The following is a 25529-nucleotide window of genomic DNA, read 5'->3' on the forward strand; positions in this document are numbered from 1 at the left end:
TGAAAATGAAATTTAAATTAGACCTACATAAATAAGCTTACATGACCTTACTTAAATAAATCATTTATTGAAAGCTGAAGTTTCCGTAAAAGCCTCTTGTTAATATTGAAACACCCAACACCTTTTTCTATAGTCATATTTAACTTAATTTGTTTTTTTTTTTACTTGTGATTCTATTTATGTTTCCTCATTTTGTATTTTAATTGATAGATATGATAAAGTTTAATAAACATTTCATCTTATTAACACATCATAATGATATTTTTTTTCTTTAAAAAAGTTGTTAAAAATTTTGGTTCTAATTTACGGAAAATACAAAATGTGAAAACGAAAAAACAGAAGAAATATGATAAAGTTTAATAAGCAATTTAATCTGTGATAAAGGCAGATAAAGAAAGTTTTATTAAAAAAAATATGACCGTTATTTTAAAATTGTATTGACAGGGACACCTCATAGCCAAATTGAGCGAGTAGCATAAAAATTCAGAGTCGCGGCGAATAACCGAATCTGTGTCCTTTCCTGTGTGACTCTGCACTCACTCACTCACTCACTCCACACTCTCTCTGCTTCACACCGCACTCTCTCCTGTGCGCTTCTCTGCTCTGCCAACTCTGAGATCTCAAAAACTCGTTACCCATATCTATACGACACCGTTTCGATCCCAAGCTCATTCACATCTTCTTTGTGACAACTTACTACATTTCTGCCTCCCAAAACAACAACCTCCGACTTTTCCGAAATGGGTTGCGCACAGTCCCGAATAGACAACGAGGAATCCGTGTCACGCTGTAAGGACCGCAAGAACTTGATGAAGGACGCCGTCGTGGCTCGCAACGCCTTCGCCGCCGGCCATTCTGGTTACGCCGTCGCACTCAAGAACACCGGCGCCGCCCTCAGCGACTACGCCCTCGGCGAGACACACGACCCCCACCCTCCACCGCCCCTCGACCCTCCCACCGTCACCGCTGGCCCTCCACCGCCACCCCCGCCGCCCATCGAGGACTCCCTTCCTCCCCCGCCCCCGCCGCTCCCCGAGTTCTCCCCTGTACCGCTCACGCGCGCCGCCACCATGCCCGCTGGCGCCATGCACCACAGCAGCCCCGTTCCGCTCACCATCGCCGAGGAGGAGGAAGAAGAAACCCCCAAGCTGGTGAAGAAAACCGCCGGATCCTTGTCGCCGGAGATGAAGACACCTCCGCCGCCGATGCCGGAGTCTAAGGGCATGGCTTGGGATTATTTCTTCATGGTGGACAACATGCCTGGAGCTTCTCTCAATGCTGAAGATGATGATGATGATGATAATAACGATAATGATGATAATGGTGATATTGAGGGTAAAATGGCGAATGTGGTTGAAGACGAGGTTGAGCCTAAAACTCCAGAGAAAGTGCAGGAACATGTAAATGAAAACATTCATGAAGAGCATGATGAGATAAGTGAGGCAAAGATGCACATTGAGCATTCTAAAACTGCTCCAGCTGAGTTTAGGAGAGCAATAAAGGTGGTTCCTTCCGTTACTCTGATGCAGATTCTCAGTGTCCTTGATGATCACTTTCTGAAGGCTTCCGAGAGTGCTCAAGAAGTTACCAAGATGCTTGAGGCTACTAGGTTGCATTATCATTCCAATTTTGCTGATAATCGCGGTAGGGGTGATTTGTTTCTTTCTGTTTTGAAGTTTAAGTTTGTTGAATTGCTGAGATTGTTTAATTTCATGTGGTGGTGATATGAACAGGGCACATTGATCATTCTGCTAGGGTTATGCGCGTCATAACTTGGAACAGGTCGTTCAAAGGTGTGTCCAATGGGGATGCTGGGAAAGATGATATTGATTCCGAAGAGTATGAAACTCATGCCACTGTTTTGGACAAGTTGCTGGCCTGGGAAAAGAAACTTTATGAAGAGGTCAAGGTAGGTGTCAAAGTCCATGATCTTGTCTGCCCTTTTCATTATGTTTAATTTTTTTCATTCTTGATAGAGAGTATTAATATTTTCTTGTAGAGTTCAATATTTAGACATTTCTGTGTAAAGAAAATTATATTGTCAATCATTCAAACATTATCATTAGCATGACTTTTAATCTATTTATTATTGAAGTCAATGAACTTAACATGCATGAAGGTTTGTGATTATATGACAATGTAAATATGCTTTACACTATCATTGCATGTACCTTTTTCTCATATTTCTATTCATGTTTTGTTGATTTATGATTTTGAGTCACAAAACTTCACTTGTCAACAGCAAGGTGAGCTAATGAAGTTCGAGTATCAGAGAAAAGTTGCAATTCTAAACAAGCAGAAGAAGCGTGGTGCCAGCGCTGAATCCTTGGAAAAAACTAAAGCAGCCGTTAGTCATTTGCACACAAGATATATTGTTGACATGCAATCCATGGACTCAACAGTTTCAGAAGTGAACCAGATTCGAGATGCTCAGCTGTATCCAAAACTTGTGGCTCTTGTTATTGAGTATGTATTACTGATAAGAAATTTTAAGAGATGTAATGGTATTATTCTGTAGAATTTGATCTTTTATGGGTTTTAATTGCTATGTTTGAATGACTTGTCAGAGGAAGTTTCTTTCAGGATTTGCAGTGTTCCGAACTTCTAGCTTGTAGACCTAAATTCGTTTGAAATGTGAAACATTGGTGCATAATACAATCCAGCATCCTAGTAATTGGTTTTTTAACCTTAAAAAGCCTTTCATACTGAAGTTTAGTTCTTGGCAGTTTGTGTGCCATTTAAACTCTGACCTTGGATACTGAAGTCCATTTTTTTACTATAGAATACAATTAATCACTATAAGAATTATGTTGCTGTACATGTATAGTTTCCTAGTTGTTCTCAATACCTAGACGCTACTACTAGATCCTAAATTCTGAGCGAGTGTTTTGTGTTTTGTTTTTATCTTGCTTTGCTACTAATTTGTTTTATTTTGTCTTTTTTCTGTTGCTGAGGATGTAGACGGATGAACATTTCATTACTATAAAAATTGTCAATTCTTATATTATTACTAAAATAAGAATGATATGGCATGTTTACTTCCCTAGCTTTCATTTTGCTCTTATACTTACTACAACTGAATCCAGAATTTTTAATTCATGGCATGTGAGTGTTTTATCTTGCTACTTCTTCCACTATGTTATGAATTTTTATTCCAATGGAAGGGGAAACTTAAGGTATTGCACCACTATTGGTTCCTAATCGTGAATCCACTTGATTTTTCTTCAGGATGGCAAATATGTGGGAACATATGTGCACATATCATGACAGCCAGCTGAAAATAGTTACGGACCTCAAATCTCTTGATATTTCTCAAGCTCCCAAGGAAACAACAAAGCATCATTACGAACGCACTTTGCAACTTTGGAATGTCGTCCAAGAATGGCATTTACAATTTGAGAAGCTTGTGACTCAACAAAAGCATTACATAAAAGCTCTTAACAGTTGGCTAAAATTAAATCTCATCCCTATTGAAAGCAACCTTAAAGAGAAAATATCATCGCCCCCTAAAGCGCAGAATCCGCCAATCCAATACCTTCTCCACGCGTGGCATGATTATGTTGACAAGCTTCCTGATGAGCTTGCCAAATCTGCTATTTCCTCCTTTGCTGCTGTGATAAAGACCATCATACTTCAGCAGGAAGAAGAGATGAAGTTGAAGGAGAGGTGTGAGGAAACCAGAAAGGAATACTTAAAGAAAAAACAAGCCTTTGAGGAATGGTACCAGAAGCATTTACTGCGGAAGGGGCCTGAAGAAGCAGAACATGAAAGGGGAGAGGAAGTGAACACCAACAACCCTGTCTCGGATAGACAATTTGTCGTTGAGAGCTTGCAGAAGAAATTAGAAGAAGAAATTGAATCTCACCAAAAACATTGTGTTCAGGTGCGAGAGAAATCACTACAGTGTTTCAAAACTCGCTTGCCTGAACTCTTCCGTGCTTTATCAGACTATTCTCATGCCTGTTTTGATGCTTATGAGAAACTGAAGTCAATAACACAGTCACGGGGTGGTGGGGCATGAAAAATTAAGTTTTTTGATCCACTTTTGTGAAGATTAGTTTATGTATTCCGAACCTATTTAGTGTGTTATTGTCCTCACACTAGAAGGCATTCATATTTTAGCTTGACGTGCAGAATTATCAATCTTGTGTGAAAATTTTGTCATAGCTTTTAAAGTTCTAACTGTCTTTTGTTTATGTACTCATTTTGCATGAGCCAATATATTAGTTCGAGTTAGTTCCGTCATGACAGTGATTTATTGGTCCTGGAAGTTTATTCAAGCCGTTTAGTCCAGATAAAAAAAAGATCATTATCTTCATTCACTTTAGTCGTATGTTGTGACTTGTCATGTTACTGAAAATTATTTATCTAAATCATGAATAGTGCATAGTCATAGAAGATTGTATATTATTACCCTTTACTGTTGAAAATAAAGGTGGAAATGAAATCTCATCTATAGCAGCTGTATTTGTTTTTGTCATATAAAAATTGGTAGAATAACTTGAATTCCCCAAAAGATGCTCCCAGCACAGTCCATCTGAAATTTATGAAAGGAATATATGTCATATAATAAACATCATTTGGAATTCCATCTTGTGATGGTACAATAAGAAAACATAAGTTGACAGAAACATAAAATGAGGTGTGATGACTAAAGTTGAGAGGTGTCACTCTTAATAAAACCTAATATTTTTATGACATTTCAAAGGATCCAATCCAAGTGAGAACGTAGAGAGAGTTAGGCAGCTAGCAAACAAAGACTCTTTTGGCTGTTTTATTTTGACACATAGACTTATCTTTTTCATCTAATGGTGGTTGTCACATGCGTCTGTTCTAGAATCAAAACTGCTTCTTGTCACGGTTGGCGGCGGTTCAGACTTAATGTCACCCAACATATTATTATATCAGAGATAAGATTAAAAATACCAAATCTTAAACAGGGGGACTTAACATTAGAAACAGGGTAGTTAGGCTCTGGAAAGCCTAAAAAGAAAGGACCAAAAGGGTCAGTGAACACCCCATCTTTTGTCCCCAATAATACATCCTTGTATGCAGAAGCTCCTTTACTCTGCATGTGACTTTGCTTCTGCATGCTTGGTGCCTATTTAGAAAATCTCATCTTGATTTGCAGCTTTAGGTGTGAAGGAGAAGTAAGCAATCTCAGCAGATGGATGTGAAGAAGTACTGGTTTGGTTCAAGAAGTCAAAGGACACAAGACATCAAGTTAGGCCGGAGCTACACAAAACCTCACTACGATGGCACAAAAACAGTGTGGCAGATGCTTTGGAGAAAACTGAAAACATCAGTAGATAAGAAGAGAGTATTCAGTTCTCCAACTTCAATGGAGGGTGTTTATGATCCACAAACATACTCAATGAACTTTGATCAAGGAATGGGATGGATGGAGCCAGACAACCTCCCTCGTTCTTTCTCAGCTCGGTTTGCTGATCCATCTAGGATCTTACCACCTAAACATTTGTTAGATTGAGAGACAACCTCGTGCAAAAACAAAAACTTAGATACATTTCATTATGTATTTCTGGTCTTGTTTTTTTTAATCAGAAATGGAGTTTCATTGATGTGTAAAACTGCATCTAACTTTTGTACTTAGTGCCACATCTACCTGTAACTATTCTCTCCAAAACTCCACCTCTCTATGGTCAGAAAAAAAAAAAAAACTTGTCTCTTTCTTTTTCTTATTTTAGATTTCATCTTTGCAATTTGGTTGCACATGGCTAAATGCTTCTATCTCTCTTCTCAACCCACCCTTTGTCTTGAGGTGTTGATATATCACCACTGGTTTTAGCACTTTATGTTATTTATTAGAGAAACAATTATGTGTGCATAGTTTTAGAGAGTGTTTCAGATACGAGGTTGGGTTACTTCAAACACATGTATAATTTCTTCTTCTAAGTCGTCCGGTTACTAAATCAAATCTTCGTCTTCACTCTACTCTCTTGAGAGATAAATGTTAAAGGTTTTCCAATGCTAAAGTTAATAAATCGTCAATACAAAAATTCAGTGTAATGGTAATAAATATACAAGAAATACGGATACTTATCTCTTACCTTTTGACTTTGACTTATATTTAGAGAGCATTAAAAGTTCATTTATTAGAGAAACTCTTCGTTCCTTTCTTTCAATGAACGCCGTTCTTGAGTTTTGATCTTAACTTCTGGTTTCTATGTTTGTTATTCATGTCAATTCAATAATGTTTGGTTGTTGATTGTTGACTTCATTATTGCAATAAAAGGGAAACTATTGCATATCATGAATAAATAAAAATCAGAGCTTGAATGTTTCAACTTTCAAACTTTTGTGCCTTACTTTAATGAAAATCAAGATGCATTGCTGACGAAACTCCGGTCGCATACTTAGTATAGAGAAGTTCTTTTATATCTTATATTTATGTAGTTTCGGGATAAATTACTATTTTAATATCAGAAAATATAAAAATCTAGCACATTATTTTTTGAAAGTAAAAAGTGAAAATTATGTTTCAACTTTACATTAAATGTACCAAATATTAATCCTAGTTTATCCACTCACACAAATATGATAGAAGTTTTTTTCCTACTTAAAAAAATATTAAAATTATTTTTGGAGTTTTTATTGTTGAAAATTTATGTAACTATAATCCTTTTAAACACATTGAGTTTTTATTAAAAATATTTTCCTCCGAAATTGCAAACAAGTTTTAAGAAGTTTCTGTGAATATGGTTTTGTGAAAAATAATTATAATTAGTAGCGAATAAATACATATTATTTGAAAATAATAAATGTTGTTTAAAAATATTTATGAAAATAAGAAGTTTACTTTCATTTGTAGTTGACGTAAATTTCAAAACACCTTAATAAAAAAAAGTCAGTCTTTTTCTTGTGTCAAACTTCAATTTGAATATTTCGTACGAGATCAAACATTTTTTTTAAACTACTTCATCCATGAAACTGTAATGTTGCAACTATTATTTTATTAGGAGGAATTACATATTTCTTTCGTTTGAGATAAGATTATGATGGATAAGATTTTTATTTTAACTATTAAAATAAGTTCATGCTAGAAAGATTTTATTAAAAAAAATATGGAAAGACTACACTAAACACATTAAAATTACATCACACTTGTAGAAAAAAAAAAACTATAATTTCTTTCACGAAAATTATTTTATACTTTATATTTCATAAACAAATTTTTAGTACAATAAAGAATTTATCATTAGTAAATTCTCTCACATTTAAAAAAACCTTTAATTTAGAAGTTTTTGCTTTGAAAAATTTAACATTAACCATTTTGTGTTGAGAATCTCTATATTTCCTTCTATATTTCCTTATAGTTTAAATCGATTTATCATCCCCTTTATTACTAGAATCTCCCTTCCTATATATCATGTTACTTTATTTAGAAATTATTTTCAATTCCTCCACATATCGAACCTCTTTAGATGTCAATGTCGTTGAACTATAATGAGTTAAATCTAATTATTATAGATCCTGCAAACTATTAACAATGGGAGTGACATTCTTTAAAGACATTGACCAAGGAATTCACTGGCACACCACTATTAAGATTTTTAGTAATAAATTTACAATGCAAATATTATCATGATTATTCATCACAGACTCATGCTTAGGTTATATCACAACAGGATGCACCATAAAAGATGGAATCAAAGGCTTTATCACAAACTCCACCACTTGAGTTAAAGAGTCATTAACTTCATCATGTGCATCAACCACCTTATGAATAATGTTAGTAAATTTTTGTGTAACTATTTCCTCTCCACCAGAAATCACATCAACATTTTGTTGTAATAGTCTACAATTAGATAGATCTTGACCAAGTATTTTACAATTGAACAAGATAGAAACAGTTTCTCATATTTTACATCAGTAATAAACGCAAAATATGGTCTTTCTACGAAAACTTGATTAGGCAAATCAAATAACAAATAAACATCAACCAAAACATGTGCAAAAGAAATCTCAAAAACTATTCTTGGTATAATCATATAAAAATAAAGATGTACCAATTCTACGTTTTATTGAGAAAACCGTTTTCGTGTATCAATACTCTAAAGAAAGATTATAAATGTGAACATAACATTGAGTGTGCATGAGTTTCATGAAAGTCAAGACAAAATCTTTTGTCCAAAAAAAAACATAAAAAATCTCAAAAAAGAAATTTCAAGTTTCAATAACCAAAACTCTTTGGGTGTCTTTTAAAGAAGAAAAAACAAATTCATACAACTTAGGCGGAATGTCTTCCATTAATCAAATGCTTCAAAACCACATAATTTTTTTAAAAACTTTATACTTTTATTAACAAAATAAGCTCATAAAAAATCTTTATCCACTTTTTCATACCAAAAAGATAAACTTCTTTTTAAATATGGACAAACATTATATATTCTTTTATACAATAAGAATGTAATCGAATAAAATTAGAGTGTATATATTTTTTACTCATCTTCATCACTTAAAAGAATATAAAAGTTGGTTTACTTAAGTTTTATATGATAAGAAATTAGAAGAAGTTTGGGCATTCAGTTTGAAGAACGATATTAATATGACACTCAAACATAAAATAATAATAATAATAATAATGATAATGTAAGTAATAAATCATGGATATAATCATCATATATTAACTTCATAAAATTAAAATTAGGATTCTTATATCTAAGACATATAAAAGATTCTTACAAATATAAATTTCATTTTTCTAGAATTCATATATATATATATATATATATATATATATATATATATATATATATATATATATGTCTCGTTATATTTCTAGAATTCATATGTCTCTTTATATTACAAAGTACATCATCTTAAAAAAAGCTGAATTAGGTAAGACCATTTCAATTCTACATTAATAATGAATAATCTTTAATAATCACTAATATTACTTTCATTTAATTCTTATCATATGAATTATTATTTCTTATATTTAATAAAAAATTAAAATTAAAAAGAAAAACTTAAGATTATATAATAATAAGTCTAATATAATGTTAAGTATTTTTAATTAATAATTTATTAAAAATTTTGTTTTATATAAAATTATTATATTTGTTAGTTAAGTTTTCATCGTCAATAATAACTTTTTTCATTTGATATTATTTATTATTAATTTGATTTATGTTTTATTATTTAATTTATAAATAAAAAAATGTAAAATAATTAAAATTTTACAATTTTATTCTTTTATTCTTGAAATTCACAGTATTATATTTGATATTATGAAATTAAATAATTGTTTTAATCTAATTAAGAATATAGATTTAATTGAAAAACATTATAATATTTTTTATAAACATTAATCGAAATAATAACCAATATAATGAAGACTTAAAATTTAATTAAATTGTTATTTTTTTATACTTCTGTCTTTACAGTCTAACGTAATGTTATATATACCAATTAAAAATACTTTAAGAAATTGGGTAAGAATACTTTTTCTAATTTACAGGATGATTAATTACAAAATGGGTAAAAAAAACAAAAGAAAAAAAAGAAAGGAAAGAAAATGGTAAAGTTTAGTAGCCGAAAGGTTCGAAACTTTGTATGGTACTGCAGGTGAACTAGACCATTGATTTTGATTGCAACAACTTTCTATGGATTTAGAATAAAGAATAGCATAATCATATAAGTACTTTTTCACAACTACAAAAAAAAAGTAACATAATTAGTGAGTTGATTTTGGATATATGAACACCGAAAGTTGAAAGTACAGTTCAGGTGAAACAAAATATAATTGCTTTAACTTGAATTTAGCATCTTAACAGCTACAATGCTTCAAAAACTTCTGACAAAGGAAGTAATGAAAAGGGAATAAAAACCTTTTCAATTTTGTTTTTCTTTCAAGCCAAACATGTGATTTAAAAATGGAAAAAATTGTTTTAACAACAATTTTTTTTAATAACTTTTTATAACGGATATCTCATATTGATCTGTTTAAATATTTTTTTAAATACAAATTTAAATACACCAAATAAAATAATGACACGTACTTTATTATAAAATAATTATAAAAAATGTGTTAAAATATCATTTTCTTTCAAAGTTTTCTTTCCTGTATTTTAAAATTCACTTTTTATACTTTACTCAAATAAGATAGAAAAGAAAAAGGAGGAATGGATAAACATAATATATCTATTATTTATCTCATTTTCCAAAATTAAAAATATTTTTTCTTGTTCTTACAATTTTTAACAAATATGAATTTATAATAGAAAATTCTTATTGTATTAAGAGTAAAAAAAGTCATTAGATAATTTTATTTTATTTTGGATAAAGCTTATCTTTTTGTAATGTCTAAAATTGTCCTGAAAGTTTATGTTAACATTTTTGTTTATTCTATGACGATCTGGTCTACAAATTACAATATTCTCTTATAATTTAGTTTCATAAAATAAATTATTTATGCTTGTGTGTCTCTTGATTTTCTTTTATTTATAGCAATTATTAATGGGATTAAATTTTTAACTACTTTTTTTTTCTTTATACATCTTTTACCTTTTTCATTATTTGTACTCATATATTGTATAACATTTTTTTAAAGGACACTATTTTCATCGGTACTCATAATCTTTTTAAAATTATTTTCATTGTGATAACATTTATATTACAAATTTTAATTGTATTTATTGTTTTCTTTTTATTGTCATAATTCATCTGTATTTATTCTGGTGTTAACAATGGGCTTTGTGCATTATGGCTTTTTGGTTGGTGTTAACAATGACCAAAAAGGGTTTTCTTTCCTGTACTCATAATTTCTAATTGCACTCCATAATACATTTTATGTTTTTATTGAAATGATTTCCCAATGACCTGTTCGGAAAATACTCTGATACATTTGAGGTTTTTGGAATATGATTTCTACAACATTATATTTATAACAATTTTTAGAATAAGATTTTATAATAAAATTTCTAAAATAAGTTTTTCTTCTATTTTATAATAAAATTTCCTCCTTTCCTTACTTTTAAATACTTTGAATGTTCCAGAAGAAATTTTTAGATCCAAAAAATGACTTTTAGAAATCTAGTCCAAAATATAAAAAAGAATTGAAATAAGTGTATTGTAAAACATTTTCAGATGTAAAATTACTTTCCGGAACACTTTTGGAAATTCTTTTATATATCAAAACACACAATCCAGAATAAAAAAAAAAAATTTAGAACAAAGGTTCCAGAGGTTACTTTCAGATCTAAATATACATTTTGTAACACTTGTTCTGGGAAAAAAAATTATATTCCAAGAAAGTCAACTTAGAAGACATTTAAAAAATTATGGGAGTGCAGGAAGAAATATGCGGGATGCAGGTAGCAGCCCATTTTGGAGCACATTGCTGTATGTCAAAGAAAAACTTTTTCTTCGTTTTTAACGTACGGTGACTTTAATTTTTTGTAGGTAGCATAGAGATTCTTTAATTTCCATCTTGTAAATTTTATAGAAAAATATCCCACAGTTCGCCGGCGTTCTTCAGCCAAACAACCAAAAGCAAACACAACCTAAAAGTTTTGTATGATACCTTATTCTTCTCTATATGGTACAAACAAAATACTAAGTTTTTACATGGGTGTTATTTCGGGGCAGTATCCTTACATAGTGTGTGATGCTTTTTTATCTGAAAGTTTTTATGTCAACAGTGAAATTGACATATGATATCATACCTTACTCTTCTCTATATGGTACGAAGAAAATACTAGAAGTTTTTACATGGGTGTTGCTTCAGGGCAGCATCCTTACATGGTGTGTGATGGTGTTGATCCTTTCGCTCAACTCCAGCCACAAGGAAATATGCAGTGTGCCTGAAAAAGTAATGTTGTTATGGACATCAATTATTGTTATGTGAAGAGGCAGTGGGAAAGAAAATAGACCTGAAAAAGTTCATGAGTTTGATCTTTGAATCATCATCTATAGCTGAGGTACTGTCCAATGCTTGTCCCATATGATTTAGCCACCTATCAGCAGCTTCATGTGTCACAGGAAATGGTCGATGTCGAGTAATCAGAGCAGGGTGCCCTACAATTTATATATCAAGAGTTTAAGCTGTACCTGCTCAGGCTTCTCTTTTCATTGAACAAATTAGATAGTCCTGAATTTCATTATTTATTTTTTGTTCAAGATTTTCTTTATCCTTTACAGAAGGTAGCTCATAATCATATCGGTGTTTTTCCTACTCTGTCCTAAATTAGGAAGCTGTTTCGTTAACAATGTTCTTCAAATATAAAGTAGATTCAGACGTAAAATAATTCATCATTAATTTAAAGTAAGTTAACTTTAATTTAATGCGGAATACATTTAAAACTATTTTTATTTCAAATCATATGTCAATTTTATCTTTCAGTGTACTTGTAGAAATTAATGTGGGATGCTTCAATTTCTTTTCTTTAATGTGAAAACGACTCCAAAACCCTACAAAACTAAGTTAAGTACAGAAATTAAATACTCTCTCGAAATATGTAAGCATACTACATACATACATACATATATATATATATATATATATATATATATATATATATATATATATATATATATATATTTGATGAAGAAACAGGAGAAGAAGATGAACCTCTTCTTTGAGAATAGAGAGGAGGACCTCCCATCCTCTGGACGAGGAATTCGTACTGGTTCTGAATTGCCGTTTCCTTGTCTGAATTCCCAAATATTGAACGAAACCACTCTTCATCATCATCATATACCCTAAGCATCGAACAGTCCCCAAATCAAAACCACTGAACTCAATCATCAACAATTTAAACAAAAAAAGAAGGCAAAAGTAGGACCTAACCTGTTGTAGAAATTGGTAGAGAGTGTAATGAAGGTTTGGAGGCCGAGAGTGTGAAACAAATCGCCGTCGTCGATAGCAAAAGCATCATCTGGGGAAACACCACTCCATTCAGAGGCCTTCTGCTGAAGACTCTGCATCGCGAAAGCAGTTATCTCTCTTTCAACAAACTTTTCAGGCGTTGTTCTCCCACACGCAGAATCAGAACCTGTGACCGTGTGGCTTCAGAGTGCAATGTATATATATATATATATATATATATATATATATATATATATATATATATATATATATATATATGTATGTATGTAGGGATGAATGTTACATTATTCATTCCGTCATTTTCATTCCCATAGTTACATAACAAAAACGGTGTGCGCGACAAAGATTAAAAATATAAGGATTAATCATTTTGGTATTTATGGAGAGTAGTATATATTAGGTGTTCTATTTTGAAAGTGTTGAATTAAAATTGAGTTTCTCTTTATGTAAAATTAAGTCGATAATTATTGTCAATGGAGTAACATTTAAAAGTGGAATTATTTTATTTTAAGTTTAAAATAAATTATATTTAATAAATACAGTCGTAGTAGTTGAAGAGATTTCAAAATTCGTAAATGTTTTAACCATTTTAAATCCAACTATAAATGAATTCTCTATATTTTTGCATCTACAATCTCATTAGATAAAGAAGAAGAAAACCTTAAAAATGGTTGAAGAGAGTTCATCCAACCTCTCACCTCCTCTCCCCTCACCTCCTCTTCTCACCATCCGACATTGACGCTCTCACTCTCTTCTGCCTACACACCACCTCTCCTCCATTCCAAGAATCGCCTTCCTCTTCCTCACCAACTCCAACCTCACCTTCTCCACTCTTTGGTAAACAATCTTCTCACCCTCCCACATCCATATCTTCAACATCTACATCCACGCTTACCCCCCAATCCAACTGCCTAGCGCACTTCCCGTGCTTTACAGTCTTATAGTGTTTTACCTTAATGTAGATGACAGCATATAAAAAACATAACGGAGAATTTGATCTCAATCACATTGTGGGTTAATAAGTTAATTGATATAATAATGATTTTTTTTTTAATTTTTTTGCTTATGGCTTTAGCTTTTGGGTTTATGAACTTTTAGTGTGTTTTTATTGATGAGAAAAAACTGAAAAAAAATGAGCCAATTTTTCTTCTGTCATAATTTATCTTTCCCTGCTTAATTGGTTGATTTATCTTTGCACTAGATTATTGAATTCCTTTGGTAGTTTTGGCTTCTGGACATCACTGTTGCGGTCACCAATTCTTCACGCATGCCACATGTTTGTAAATTTGTCTCAATGGCACTATCATCTCTCCATTGCCACCCTCTTCCTTACACTATAATAACCCAATGCCACACAACACCTTTCTCATTCTCTTTCTCTATCTCTTTCACCTTAAGATTCTCCTCCACTCTTTCATCTTCCACTTCCACTACTCACCACCCTCTCCCCCTCGACTTCTCCCCCTCCTAACTCCTTGACCTCCTCTGCCGCCAATCGTGTGCACTTTTTCTACGCTGGTTTTGAGTCAACTCAGAAGACTCTGCTTCGAGTGCTGCCCACAGTGCTTCACCGTTAACAATTTGCTGATTTCATCGATAGATGACGCCAAAATCAAACATCATCCACAACTAATTTCTCACCATAACCCTATCTTCTCCCAATGTCGAACTAGAACGAACCCACGAAAAATCCTATGTTCCCCAATTTTCCTACACACTCAAAATCTGGCCCCAAAATACCAAACTTAATCCTAATATGTTTTAATTTCATTTCCAGAAATAAAATTTATAATCAAATAAATCCACGTAATAAGTTGTTATTGTGCCATGTAGTTATTAGCATGCCACAACGCAAGAAATTTAACGTCATTGACAACATTTAACGGTAAGGGCATTATTGACTCAATTTTATATAAATAGAGACTCAATTGAGCACTTTCAAAATACGAGGGCCTAATTGACACAAATGTGCATAAATAGGGACCTCCGAAATGATTAAACCAAAATATAATTAAGACTATAAATTTAGAATAAAATTTGTATAACTATATGACATGTTTACTTAATAGATTATACTATCATCACATACATATGACAAACCGATTAAATTTTCACGATATTATCATTAACATTAAATTGTTTAGAACGATATTATCATTAACATTAAATAGTTTAGAATAAAATATAATTATTGATAGCAATTCTCTAAACAGAGGTGATCCAAGTTGGAAGAAAACTATGGTGATTTGGTTCCTTAGGTAGAAAATACAAAAATGATGGACAAGAGATAAGGTATTTGTGGAAGGGAGAAAGGCTTACGGCCTATGGTAATTGTGTGGTTATGGTATTAAAAGGTTATAAGAGAGGTTAGATCAACTCAAAGAAGAAAATGACTAGAGATACCTCGTTGATTGCTTTAGTCTTGATTATGGCCATAAATGGGTAACTTTACTTTAAACCAAAGATGAAAGCAAGGGAGGAGACACCTTTATTTATAGACTAAAGGTGTCTTTTAAAAACCCTAAAAACTTAAGCTTTGCATACCTTCCCATCCAAGCTATTCTTGGCTAAAAATGAAGCCCTCTAAGAAATGGACAAGTGTTCACAAGTCCTCTCCAATGAGGGAAGGACGTGTGGCCACTTATAAAGCAAAATCTTCTCCATTCCTTGATTGTCATGAGGTCACTACTAAAGCAAAATCATCTTCATTCCTACATTGTCATAAGGTCACTATTAAAGCAAAATCCTTTTCAATGGGAGCATAACACATGACACATACTTTATATGGTTTGAATGTCGAACTAAGAAAAAACTCTACACTAATTAGGCCTTCGTACAAGTCTTAAACAAACTTACTCTACTTGACTGAAATACATGTTTAAATAAACCTACACTACTCTTCAACCTCCATAATGGCCTGTGAAAAAAAAAAAACCCTTTGTTTCACCTTGCATAGATTACTCTAGTTTCTTCTTGAAAGTGCTTGGGCCATGGCTAAGGGTATGCCATCAATTACCAATAATTGAACTGTGATTAGGTCGTCGTTAATCAAAAACTCATTCCAAAAATTATAAATACAATTTGAAGTATAAAGGCAATTGCATTTAATATGTATCTCTATATCCGTCAAACTATCACTAACTTTGATATTGGAGTAACTTGTGCAAGTAACCTTCATTTGACTGAGTGGGATGAGCGGGATTTGAAGACGAACTGCGAGGAAAATCAAAAGTTGAACATTAAGACATTTATAACATAGTGAAATAAATAACCTCAACTTCATAACTCAAACACACTATAATGATTATTTATTTATTCTAAATATAAATCTATTGGATGTTGATGTTCATACAATGCGACGACAAATATAGTGGAGGTCCTCAAGAACTCCTTCAATGACGATCAACAAAGGTGGAAAATGAAGACTTTCGTGAAAGTGAAGAAATGAACTTGGTATCTCTATAACTTTCGTAAAAATTAACCATTGACAGAGTTTTAAGCTTCGATTATTAGTAAAATTGATGTCTAAAATGTAACATCCCAATAATTATAGTATTAAACTATAATATAGTTATTACATTCTTGATATGATAGAACAGTCATAGAAACGAGGAATAAAAGTTTTCCTCAATATACAAACCATCACTCAAATTTTAAACAATACAATCCAAACTTAAAACGATTAAAACAAGGATCTCGTCCATAAGAGTTAAACATTAGTCTATCCTCCATCTAACGCCTGTTCCACCGGCGTCTCATCACTTTCTGCTCACACCCACCGGATGATTGTCGCCGAGAGAAAACACACAACACAACAATAACCACCAAACAACAGATAAAGCAAGGGTGAGCTATTGCAATAAAATAACATGATATATTTAAATTAATAACATAGTTTCTAACTTATAAGTCAAATATCTTAATAATACAATAAAAACTCCATGATCATCATAAACTCAATCCATTCAAATAATCGTATGAATATCGAATTCTAAACAGGTTCTACGCTTGCAGTGGTACTTTACTCAGATACATCATATCCTACTTTGTTCCCCCAAGTGGATCTTCGGATATGGATGCACCTACTTGCTAGCTCAATTATCTTATTCTACTCTGTCCCCCAAACTGGATCTTTGGATAAAAATACAACCACTGAAGCTACATCTTTCCTACTCTGTCCAACTTCTCAAGATGGATCTTCGGTAAGGATTTCTCATTCTCCATCAAACTCTTACTATGTTCAAATACATAAATTTCACATCCAACATAATATAATACATTCAACACAAATTTCATATTCATTGAGTATTTTACAAAAAAAAAAATCAGCATAATATAATCTATTTGATAAGGATTAGTTAAAACGCATCGAGTAGACTTCCAAGAAAGAGAGGTGTGTCACAATGGACAACTTAAGTACCAGGTCTTTCCTTAGCCAAAGTGTTCCTCAACTTATTAACAAATTTCTTATTCACAGATTCAAAATAACAACATATAATATTATCACAAAAGTTCAAATAGTTATACAACAAACACATAGTTTCTTCATTAACAGTAATTGCATATAATTTCAAGACATAAATAATTATTAAAAAAATATTTTATAATATAAAAAAAAAACTTAGAAAGGTTAGCTCTCCTTACCTCTTTTCCAGACTTAGTTTCCTACTCAAGAGTTGTTGCTCCGAAAATCCTCCAGAATTTCTACTCTCTTTGCAACCAAAATTTCTTCCTAATTCTTTCCTTTTGTCCCTTTCTTTCTTTCTCTCTTATTTTCTTTTCTTCTTGTGCAAAATCCTTCTCCTCCCCACCTTGGCTATTTATAGCCAAAAAAAATTTTACTATTCAATTTTTTTTTAAATAATATTTTAATCATCCACCACCCAATGTTCTTATCTGCTTCTTCAATGTCTCGTAAGATGCCTTATCCACTAGGCACTATTCACATTTTATTAATTTTTTTTTATTTTTACTATTCATTTTTATTTTATTTTATTTTATTATTATTATTATTTTTATTATTCTTTATTTTACAAAACCTTCTAAAATAAGTTCTCAAAAATTTGAACCACTCATTCTAAAATTATTATAATTTTCTATCATAAATATAAATTTTTCTAACCATAATTAATTTTTTTTAATTATATATTCTATTCATTAAAATTATTATTACTAATAATAATACTAAGATTTACTACTAGATATTTTTCATGGGTCTTACATGTGATAGGTTTTAGTTTTTTTAATAATCAAAATCTAAACAGTTTTAAAATTTTAGTGAATATTTAGATTTCAATTTTCATTAATTGAAGTATAAAACATAATAGAATTCGATTTTACTACTAATGGAAACTCAACTCTGTTAAAAAAAATTAAAAGTTTAACGAAGATTTAGGTCCTATTTTTTAAAAACCACGATATAAAGGTCTTTAAGCTTCAGTTTCTCAAAACTACATCTCTTCTTTCATATAAATTAATTTAAAAAGAGAAAAAAAATAGGAATCACAACATAAAAGGTCTTTGAGTTTCAGTTTTTCTCAAAACTATATCTTTTCTTTCATATAAATTAATTTAAAAAGAGAAAAAATTTCGAATTTTTAATGAATCTTTAAAGTCTCAGATTTTAAGAAACCAAATGTTGATAGATTTTGATTTTTTCAAGAACCAAAGTCAACAAATTCACAAAATTTTCAAACTTGCTACCACTTTTTTATGTACTTTATATTATGATTTATTGTGGGTGTGATAAATATAATATAGTGTTTATGTACTAATTTTGTAGTATTTTATGCCGTTTAAAATACAAAAAGTAAAAAAAATAACAAAAAAATTATATAGAAAAAAAAATGTATACTTCAGTTATAATCAAAACAGCTTGTTAAAACATAATGCTAAAATGGTATTAGGTTTTGGTTGTTATCCTTTTTATTTAAAATATTTTTTTGTCACACTTAATTGCAGATTGTTTTGTCTGGGTTGTCATGGAATTTTGAGTGGTGTTTAGCTTTGGGAATATGACTATTGAATCAACCTTTTCTGCTTTTATTCTTCGTGTCCTTTTCATTGATGTGTTTGATCTGCTTTTCATTGATGTATGACCCTCAGATAATGTTGTCACGAGCCATGCTTGATGCTTCAATTGGATCACTTAACCAGCATGGTCATAAGGATTGAATTAATGCACACATTCAACAATCACATCTCAAATTTGGAAGTTTAACTGTCAAAAAGAAGACATGTATTGAACTTACACTGCCATAAAAATGGTATATTATTGGCAAAAATTAGTACAACTTACAAAGCTTTGCTTCCCATGCATACAAACAAGAAGACATGTATACAGCATAGCATCTGATATACAAGAGTAGAAACCACTGAAATATAACTTAAATTCAAATCTTATAAGCATCAACTGTTTTCTTTAACAGAAAACATGAAATGGATAAAACAATTTCAATGACTCTTGCACACCAACTTTATATCTTCACTCTTACATTCTACTTAGTGCCCACCACCTACTCCACCACCAAATCCAGCACCACTGCCACCACCAAAACCACCACTAATTCCAAAGCCACCACCGCCACCAAATCCCCCACCTCCTCCTCCTCCGATTCCTCCTCCACCTCCAAACCCTCCACCTACACCACCTCCAACCCCACCACCACCACCAAACCCACCTCCTCCGCCTGCACCGCCACCTCCCCCTACACCACCACCTGCTCCTCCTCCAATGCCTCCACCCACACCATGACCAAGTCCACCGCCACCACCCGCTCCCCCTCCAACGCCACCACCACCTCCTAAACCACCACCCGCTCCCCCTCCAATGCCACCACCACCTCCTGCTCCACCTCCAATGCCACCACCGACACCATGACCAAGCCCACCACCTGCTCCTCCTCCAATGCCACCACCGACACCGTGACCAACTCCACCACCACCACCAAGCCCACCTCCACCTCCTAAGCCACCACCACCACCTGCTCCTCCTCCAACGCCACCACCAATACCGTNCCTCCTAAGCCACCACCACCACCTGCTCCTCCTCCAACGCCACCACCAATACCGTGACCAACTCCACCACCACCACCAAGTCCACCTCCACCTCCCAAGCCGCCACCACCACCTGCTCCTCCTCCAACGCCACCACCAATACCGTGACCAACTCCACCACCACCACCAAGCCCACCTCCACCTCCTAAACCACCACCACCACCTGCTCCTCCTCCAACGCCACCACCAATACCGTGACCAATTCCACCACCACCACCAAGCCCACCTCCACCTCCTAAGCCACCACCACCACCTGCTCCTCCTCCAATGCCTCCACCCACACCATGACCAAGTCCGCCACCACCACCGACACCGACTCCGTGACCAAGCCCACCTCCACCTCCTAGACCACCACCACCACCAAGCCCACCTCCACCCCCAAGGCCTCCACCAGCACCTCCACCAAACCCAGCACCCCCGCCAAGTCCGCCACCTGCACCTCCTCCAAGACCTCCACCACCACCAAGACCACCTCCTCCCCCAGCGCCACCTCCAAAGCCACCACCTACGCCACCTCCTCCTCCTAAACCACCACCAAAACCAAGTCCACCGCGCTTAAACCCTCTCTTGATAATCCCAGGCCCCAACAGATGAGGGGGATGAATCAAATGCTTGTCATCCTTAACCTGTGCCACCTCCCCCACTACCAACGAACCACAACCAAGTACAATGCAGAAGGCAAACACGACAACAATGCCATCAGAAACAACTTTCATCGTAAGATAAAGAGGAAGAAGAAGAGAAAGAGAATGTGAAAAAGTGAGTAATGCGATTTGGTGCAATGAAGGAGTGAGAGTATATATAGTAAAAGAGTATGTAAGAGAAGAAGGTTCATTTCACTCTAGTTACTCAACTGCCACTTCTTAAGAAGTAAATGAGGCTTACCTGTCTTCAACTGAGAGATTTAATTGCTCAACTGTCCTCCTCTCCTACGCGCTCTGAAATCAAGTCACTGTTTCAATATAACATAGCATATCAGGGTTTTTGACCACTTGCTTTCAGCTTTTTATTTTCCCTATTATTCCATTACCACTGTTCTCTCTCTGTCCCCGTGCTAATGCTTCTGCACATTTATTTTCTTTTTCTTTTTCTTTTCTTTCACACCTGCACGGCAGTCTTAAACTGGTTCTGCATTATTGGGATTTATCCTATTCATTCAGCTTCCTGTGGCCTCCATTAATGGTTCCTTCGGATACAATTAATGCAGCAACCAAACATTGTCCTCTCTACAGTACAATCTTCTTCACGCAACTCTATCTCTCTCTAGCCATCCAACAACACGTCAATTTGCATGCATTATGATAGTCACCAATCCAAGTTTCAGTCATCAGATCGGTACATGGACCCGGCTTTTGTTGGGAAGAAATTTTTACTAAAATGGTACATACAGTATCAGGAGTTAAATTTACTCTTCAGGTACCTATATTTACAACTATTAAACACAATTTTCCTATTTCATTATGCAGAGTTTTTCTTGGTTAATTATACAATATCAATGGTGACGAATGAGATAAAGTCTGCGTGTGTTTGACGAAGAAGATAGATACAATTTTCACTGAGAAATGGAGTTGATATATGTGAGAGAGCTCATTTCGTAGCTAATTAGGAACGCGGGAAATTGAATGGGAGAAAGATAGTAAAATCATCAACTTCCCTTTTTTGCATGCATGTGGTCCTTCCAATATTAGAAGAGAAAAATGTGTTCTCGTACCAGTTTTCTTCTCTCTCTTTTTTCAGAAGCTATTTTTCTAAAACAATTTCATTCATTCTCATTCAAAATTTATCGTATTTGAAAATTATTTTTAAAAGTAAATGCCTATTTAAAGTATGAATTTCCTTTTCTATTTTACCAATAAAGTCTAACATAGTTGTGAATAATTAAGTTTCTAAAACATCTCAAGAAACTTAATTCTTCGATATTGTATATGAAGAATATTTTGCTTTCATTTTTTTTTTTCGATTCTTCTTCAAAACTATATTTTGTCATGTGACTACTCACTGCTAGCTATCTTTTAGCAATTAGTTATATCTTAAAAACAGTTTTAAAAAATAGTTTTTGAAAATTAATTATTACACAAATTTTAATGACTGAAATGTTCTTATTTTTATATATATGCACACACATTTGAGATGGTCATATGCATGGTTACTTTGTAAATCCAATTCCAAACAACCATAATGATTTTGTTGAATTGTTGAGTGACACTGTCATTGCATAATCTATTCTAATGATTTTATTCCTTATCAGTAATTTATAAAATATCATTTCACATTTTATTTTTCACTCTCTTCATTTTCTAAATGCAACGTAAAAAAAGGTGATAGGTTTCTACTATGTTAAAGAAAAGAACTTCAATATGCTAATAATTTTTTGATAATAGGTTATATATCATTATTTTATTCATTCATTTAAATTTATTAGACTAATTATAAACCATTATTTATAAAATAATTGTTAAAAAACATTTCTCAAAAAAAAAAAGCACTTGTAGATTTTTATCCCCATGTGATGTGTTTGAGAAAAAATATATGAATTTTTTTTCATATATTACTTAATAAGAAATATTATCTGACTTCTTAATTTTTGTATCATAATGCTTATTCTATTTCGTATTTTTTTTTCCTCTTATTTACAAAAGGATCTCTACAAATATAATTTAGAATAATGTTATTTTAATAATTTTTTTTGACAATTGTTTTATAATATCCATGTAATAATTTGTTATTAATCTGTTTTAAATATAAAAATCAATAAAATATTGATCTTCAAAAAAAAATAAAAAATGTTAATATATAATGTATAATTTGTGAAAGAAAATCTACACTATAGTCGTGTTTCTATCGTCGGATAAAGAATCGGACATATCTCTTTTTCTAAACCCCCACAAAAAGAAAAAATATACTCATTAACATTCTAAAATAATAATGTTTTGATTGTATTTATATTACTTTTTCATTAAAAATTATAACACATATTATGAAGACTGTGAAATATATATATAATATTAAATGTTGATGCATCTTCATAAATCATTTTTCAATCAAAATAGTTTCACAGCATCATCTACTTTACGGTGCACGTAACTAAAATATGTAATTTAATATTTTATTTTCGCAAATAGATGATGATCCTGCTTACTTGCCTGCATGCCATATTCATGCACTATTCTTATACATTTTAGACATTCTTTTTTAACACCAATCAACACTTTTATTTATTTATTTTCTCTCTCTCCTGTTTTTATAATCTCTCGTACTTATATATAATTATATTAGTTTCACCGAACTTAATAGTTAATTTTTTTTCCCATTAAAGCCACTACCAAGGCCTTCACCTTTGCCAAATCCGAAACCCCTGCCAAATCTGGAACTGCTGCCATATCTGGGACTGCCACTGGCGCCGACGCCGTATCCGCCGCCGGATCCACTTCCATATCCACCGCCGTATCCGTATCCGTTGCCGTTGCCGCATCCATATCCGTTGCCGCATCCGTATCCGTTGCCGTTGCCGTATCCGTATCCGTTGCCGTTGCCGTATCCGTATCCGTTGCCGTTGCCGTATCCGTATCCCTTGCCGTATCCGTATCCGCTGCCAAATCCGTATCCGCCACCGCCACCGCCGCCGCCGCCAGGATAATATCCAAACATCGCAGAATCCTTAATCCCTTTGTTGGTATTCGCAGGCCCCTGCAAATGTTGCGGTTGTGGATGATTCAAAGAGTGGTCATCCTTTGGTACATCTCCCTCTACAAAGGAACTAGTGGCAAGCAGAATGCAGAAAGCAAACACAATCGCAATGCCGTTTGAAACAACTTTCATTGTGAGATCTGAGAGTATGGAGGAAGAGAAAACGGTATTGATGCAATGCAACGAAGGAGCGAGAGTATATATTTATATATAGACTGAATAGTAGCTACAAATAATATTATAGGAAAGTTCACTTCACTCGAATCACTCAACCTCCACTTTCCAAAGAGTGTATTTGGTTGAGCTGTCGTTGCATGAGTGATTTGATTCCCCAACCTCTTCCCCAAAACGCAGCCACTTTCAGCATTGCAAAGCAGGTTTCAACACTTGTTTGATGCCATGTAATTGGGAAATAATATTCATCATTATTTTTTTTCCATGTAAGTAACTTAACTCAGCTAATACATCTTTTGACCTTTTCTAATCGAATAAATCATTCTTACTAATCTCAACACCTAAGGATTATTGATTTAATCATTCATTGTTTGACTACTTTTTACACTCTGCTCATACAAACAACCAACTTAAGCTTTGTCATTACCACTCAAACCTCTGAAAGAAATCCATTCAACATCACTTTACAGTTTGTTTGTATTAATCATCCGTGATTTCTTTTTTTCAACCATCACAGATATACTCTTTATTATTAACAGTTAAACCAAAAGAATTATTTCTCTTAAGTCTTCTGCACGTAACTCCCTCGATCAATTTGGCCATTGGCATAGCATATAGTCTGCAGCACCATTCATATATATATATATATATATATATATATATATATATATATATATATATATATATATATATATATGTAATAACAGACCGATTCAACCCTTGAGCTATCTTGTCAAGCTACTCTTGCTAACTGGCATTTGGTTTATGCCTCTAACAGAGGTAGAGTAAGTGCTCGGTTAAAGGAGTCTCATAATAAGAATGCAACTTTAAAGCTGAAACTAGAAGAATTAACTATTGTTCATTCAAAGTGTGAGGAAAAGCAAGTTGAGTTCTCCTAACTACTTATCGATATTGAATGCATTATGGGAGATGCTCAAAAAACTATAGGCATGAGCTTAATGGAGATTAATGGAGATGATGTTTGCGTTTCTTCTGCGATGAAGAAGATGATGTTGCAAAGAAGGAGATGTTTATTGGTCATGGTGGTTCACCAGAATGCGATATAGGTTTTTCGAGTTCATGGTGTAGATGAAGATGGAGGAGAATTGTTTGTGATGCGTAGAGGTGATGAAGAAGATGAATTCTTCGCTGCGGCGTGATTTAGGTTAGGACTTTCAAATGTTGGTCGTGGATGTTTGAATTAGACGATTTTGTTTGTAGGCTTTTTTTTTTATTCCTGATGTAGGTTTTAAATCGAGGGAGAAGGAATTCACGATTACGGTTCAAATGGTTGATTTCCGATTTTGGTTTGAGATTTAGGCTTTACGTGTTTCTGATTTTGTCCAGGTTGTCATGACTGCTGAAAGTACATAGTGAAGGTGATGGTGGTTCTGCAATTTAAAATGAAGATATGAGGTGATGTTCACACATAGAGATTGATGGCATAATGACTATGGAGGTTTAATTGTGTGAGAAGGTAAACATGTGGTGGTGTTTTCCACATACATTGCCAAGTTAATTGACTCATAGTGTCCCAACATTAATGACTAGACAATTATAGGTCAACATTTTTAACCCTATAAACAAAAATAAATAATTAATTTGAACCATTTTTACAAAATGAAACAATTATAAATATCTAAAAAATTGTATGATTAATTTGAACTAATCGATAGATTAAAATAGATATTAAATATATATATATATAAATTCTAAATCAATAGCATATACAAACAAAAGTATAAAAAATTACAAAATGTAC

The 25529-nt window shown here is 33.1% G+C and overlaps 5 protein-coding genes across 5 annotated transcripts; 2 read left to right on the top strand and 3 right to left on the bottom strand.

The window, feature by feature from the left end:
• The first annotated feature begins 487 nt into the window (after positions 1–487).
• Positions 488–4182, top strand: LOC106759741 (nitrate regulatory gene2 protein). Its single transcript, XM_014643069.2, has 4 exons — positions 488–1644; positions 1734–1909; positions 2243–2466; positions 3229–4182. Exons 1-4 carry the CDS (start codon positions 741–743, stop codon positions 4019–4021), a joined length of 2097 nt encoding a protein of 698 aa, XP_014498555.1. The 5' UTR covers positions 488–740; the 3' UTR covers positions 4022–4182.
• A 985-nt stretch (positions 4183–5167) lies between these two features.
• On the top strand, positions 5168–5488 carry LOC106760386. Its single transcript, XM_014643821.1, has one exon. It carries the CDS (start codon positions 5168–5170, stop codon positions 5486–5488), a length of 321 nt encoding a protein of 106 aa, XP_014499307.1.
• Positions 5489–11520: 6032 nt separating this feature from the next.
• LOC106761513 (two-on-two hemoglobin-3) lies at positions 11521–13036 on the bottom strand. Its single transcript, XM_014645069.2, has 4 exons — positions 12812–13036; positions 12593–12723; positions 11895–12039; positions 11521–11825 (listed from the first exon to the last, which is right to left on the bottom strand). Exons 1-4 carry the CDS (start codon positions 12946–12948, stop codon positions 11720–11722), a joined length of 519 nt encoding a protein of 172 aa, XP_014500555.1. The 5' UTR covers positions 12949–13036; the 3' UTR covers positions 11521–11719.
• Positions 13037–19091: 6055 nt separating this feature from the next.
• LOC106760387 (glycine-rich cell wall structural protein-like) lies at positions 19092–20704 on the bottom strand. The gene is made up of 3 exons (XM_022780799.1): positions 20340–20704; positions 20232–20291; positions 19092–19833 (listed from the first exon to the last, which is right to left on the bottom strand). The coding sequence occupies exons 1-3, from the start codon at positions 20620–20622 to the stop codon at positions 19352–19354; spliced, it is 825 nt and encodes a 274-aa protein (XP_022636520.1). The 5' UTR covers positions 20623–20704; the 3' UTR covers positions 19092–19351.
• Positions 20705–23200: 2496 nt separating this feature from the next.
• On the bottom strand, positions 23201–23725 carry LOC106760388 (keratin-associated protein 21-1-like). The gene has a single exon (XM_014643823.1). It carries the CDS (start codon positions 23723–23725, stop codon positions 23201–23203), a length of 525 nt encoding a protein of 174 aa, XP_014499309.1.
• Positions 23726–25529: the final 1804 nt, after the last annotated feature.

The sequence above is a fragment of the Vigna radiata genome, chromosome 5 (genome assembly GCF_000741045.1).
Source record: "Vigna radiata var. radiata cultivar VC1973A chromosome 5, Vradiata_ver6, whole genome shotgun sequence".
NCBI lineage: Eukaryota > Viridiplantae > Streptophyta > Magnoliopsida > Fabales > Fabaceae > Vigna > Vigna radiata.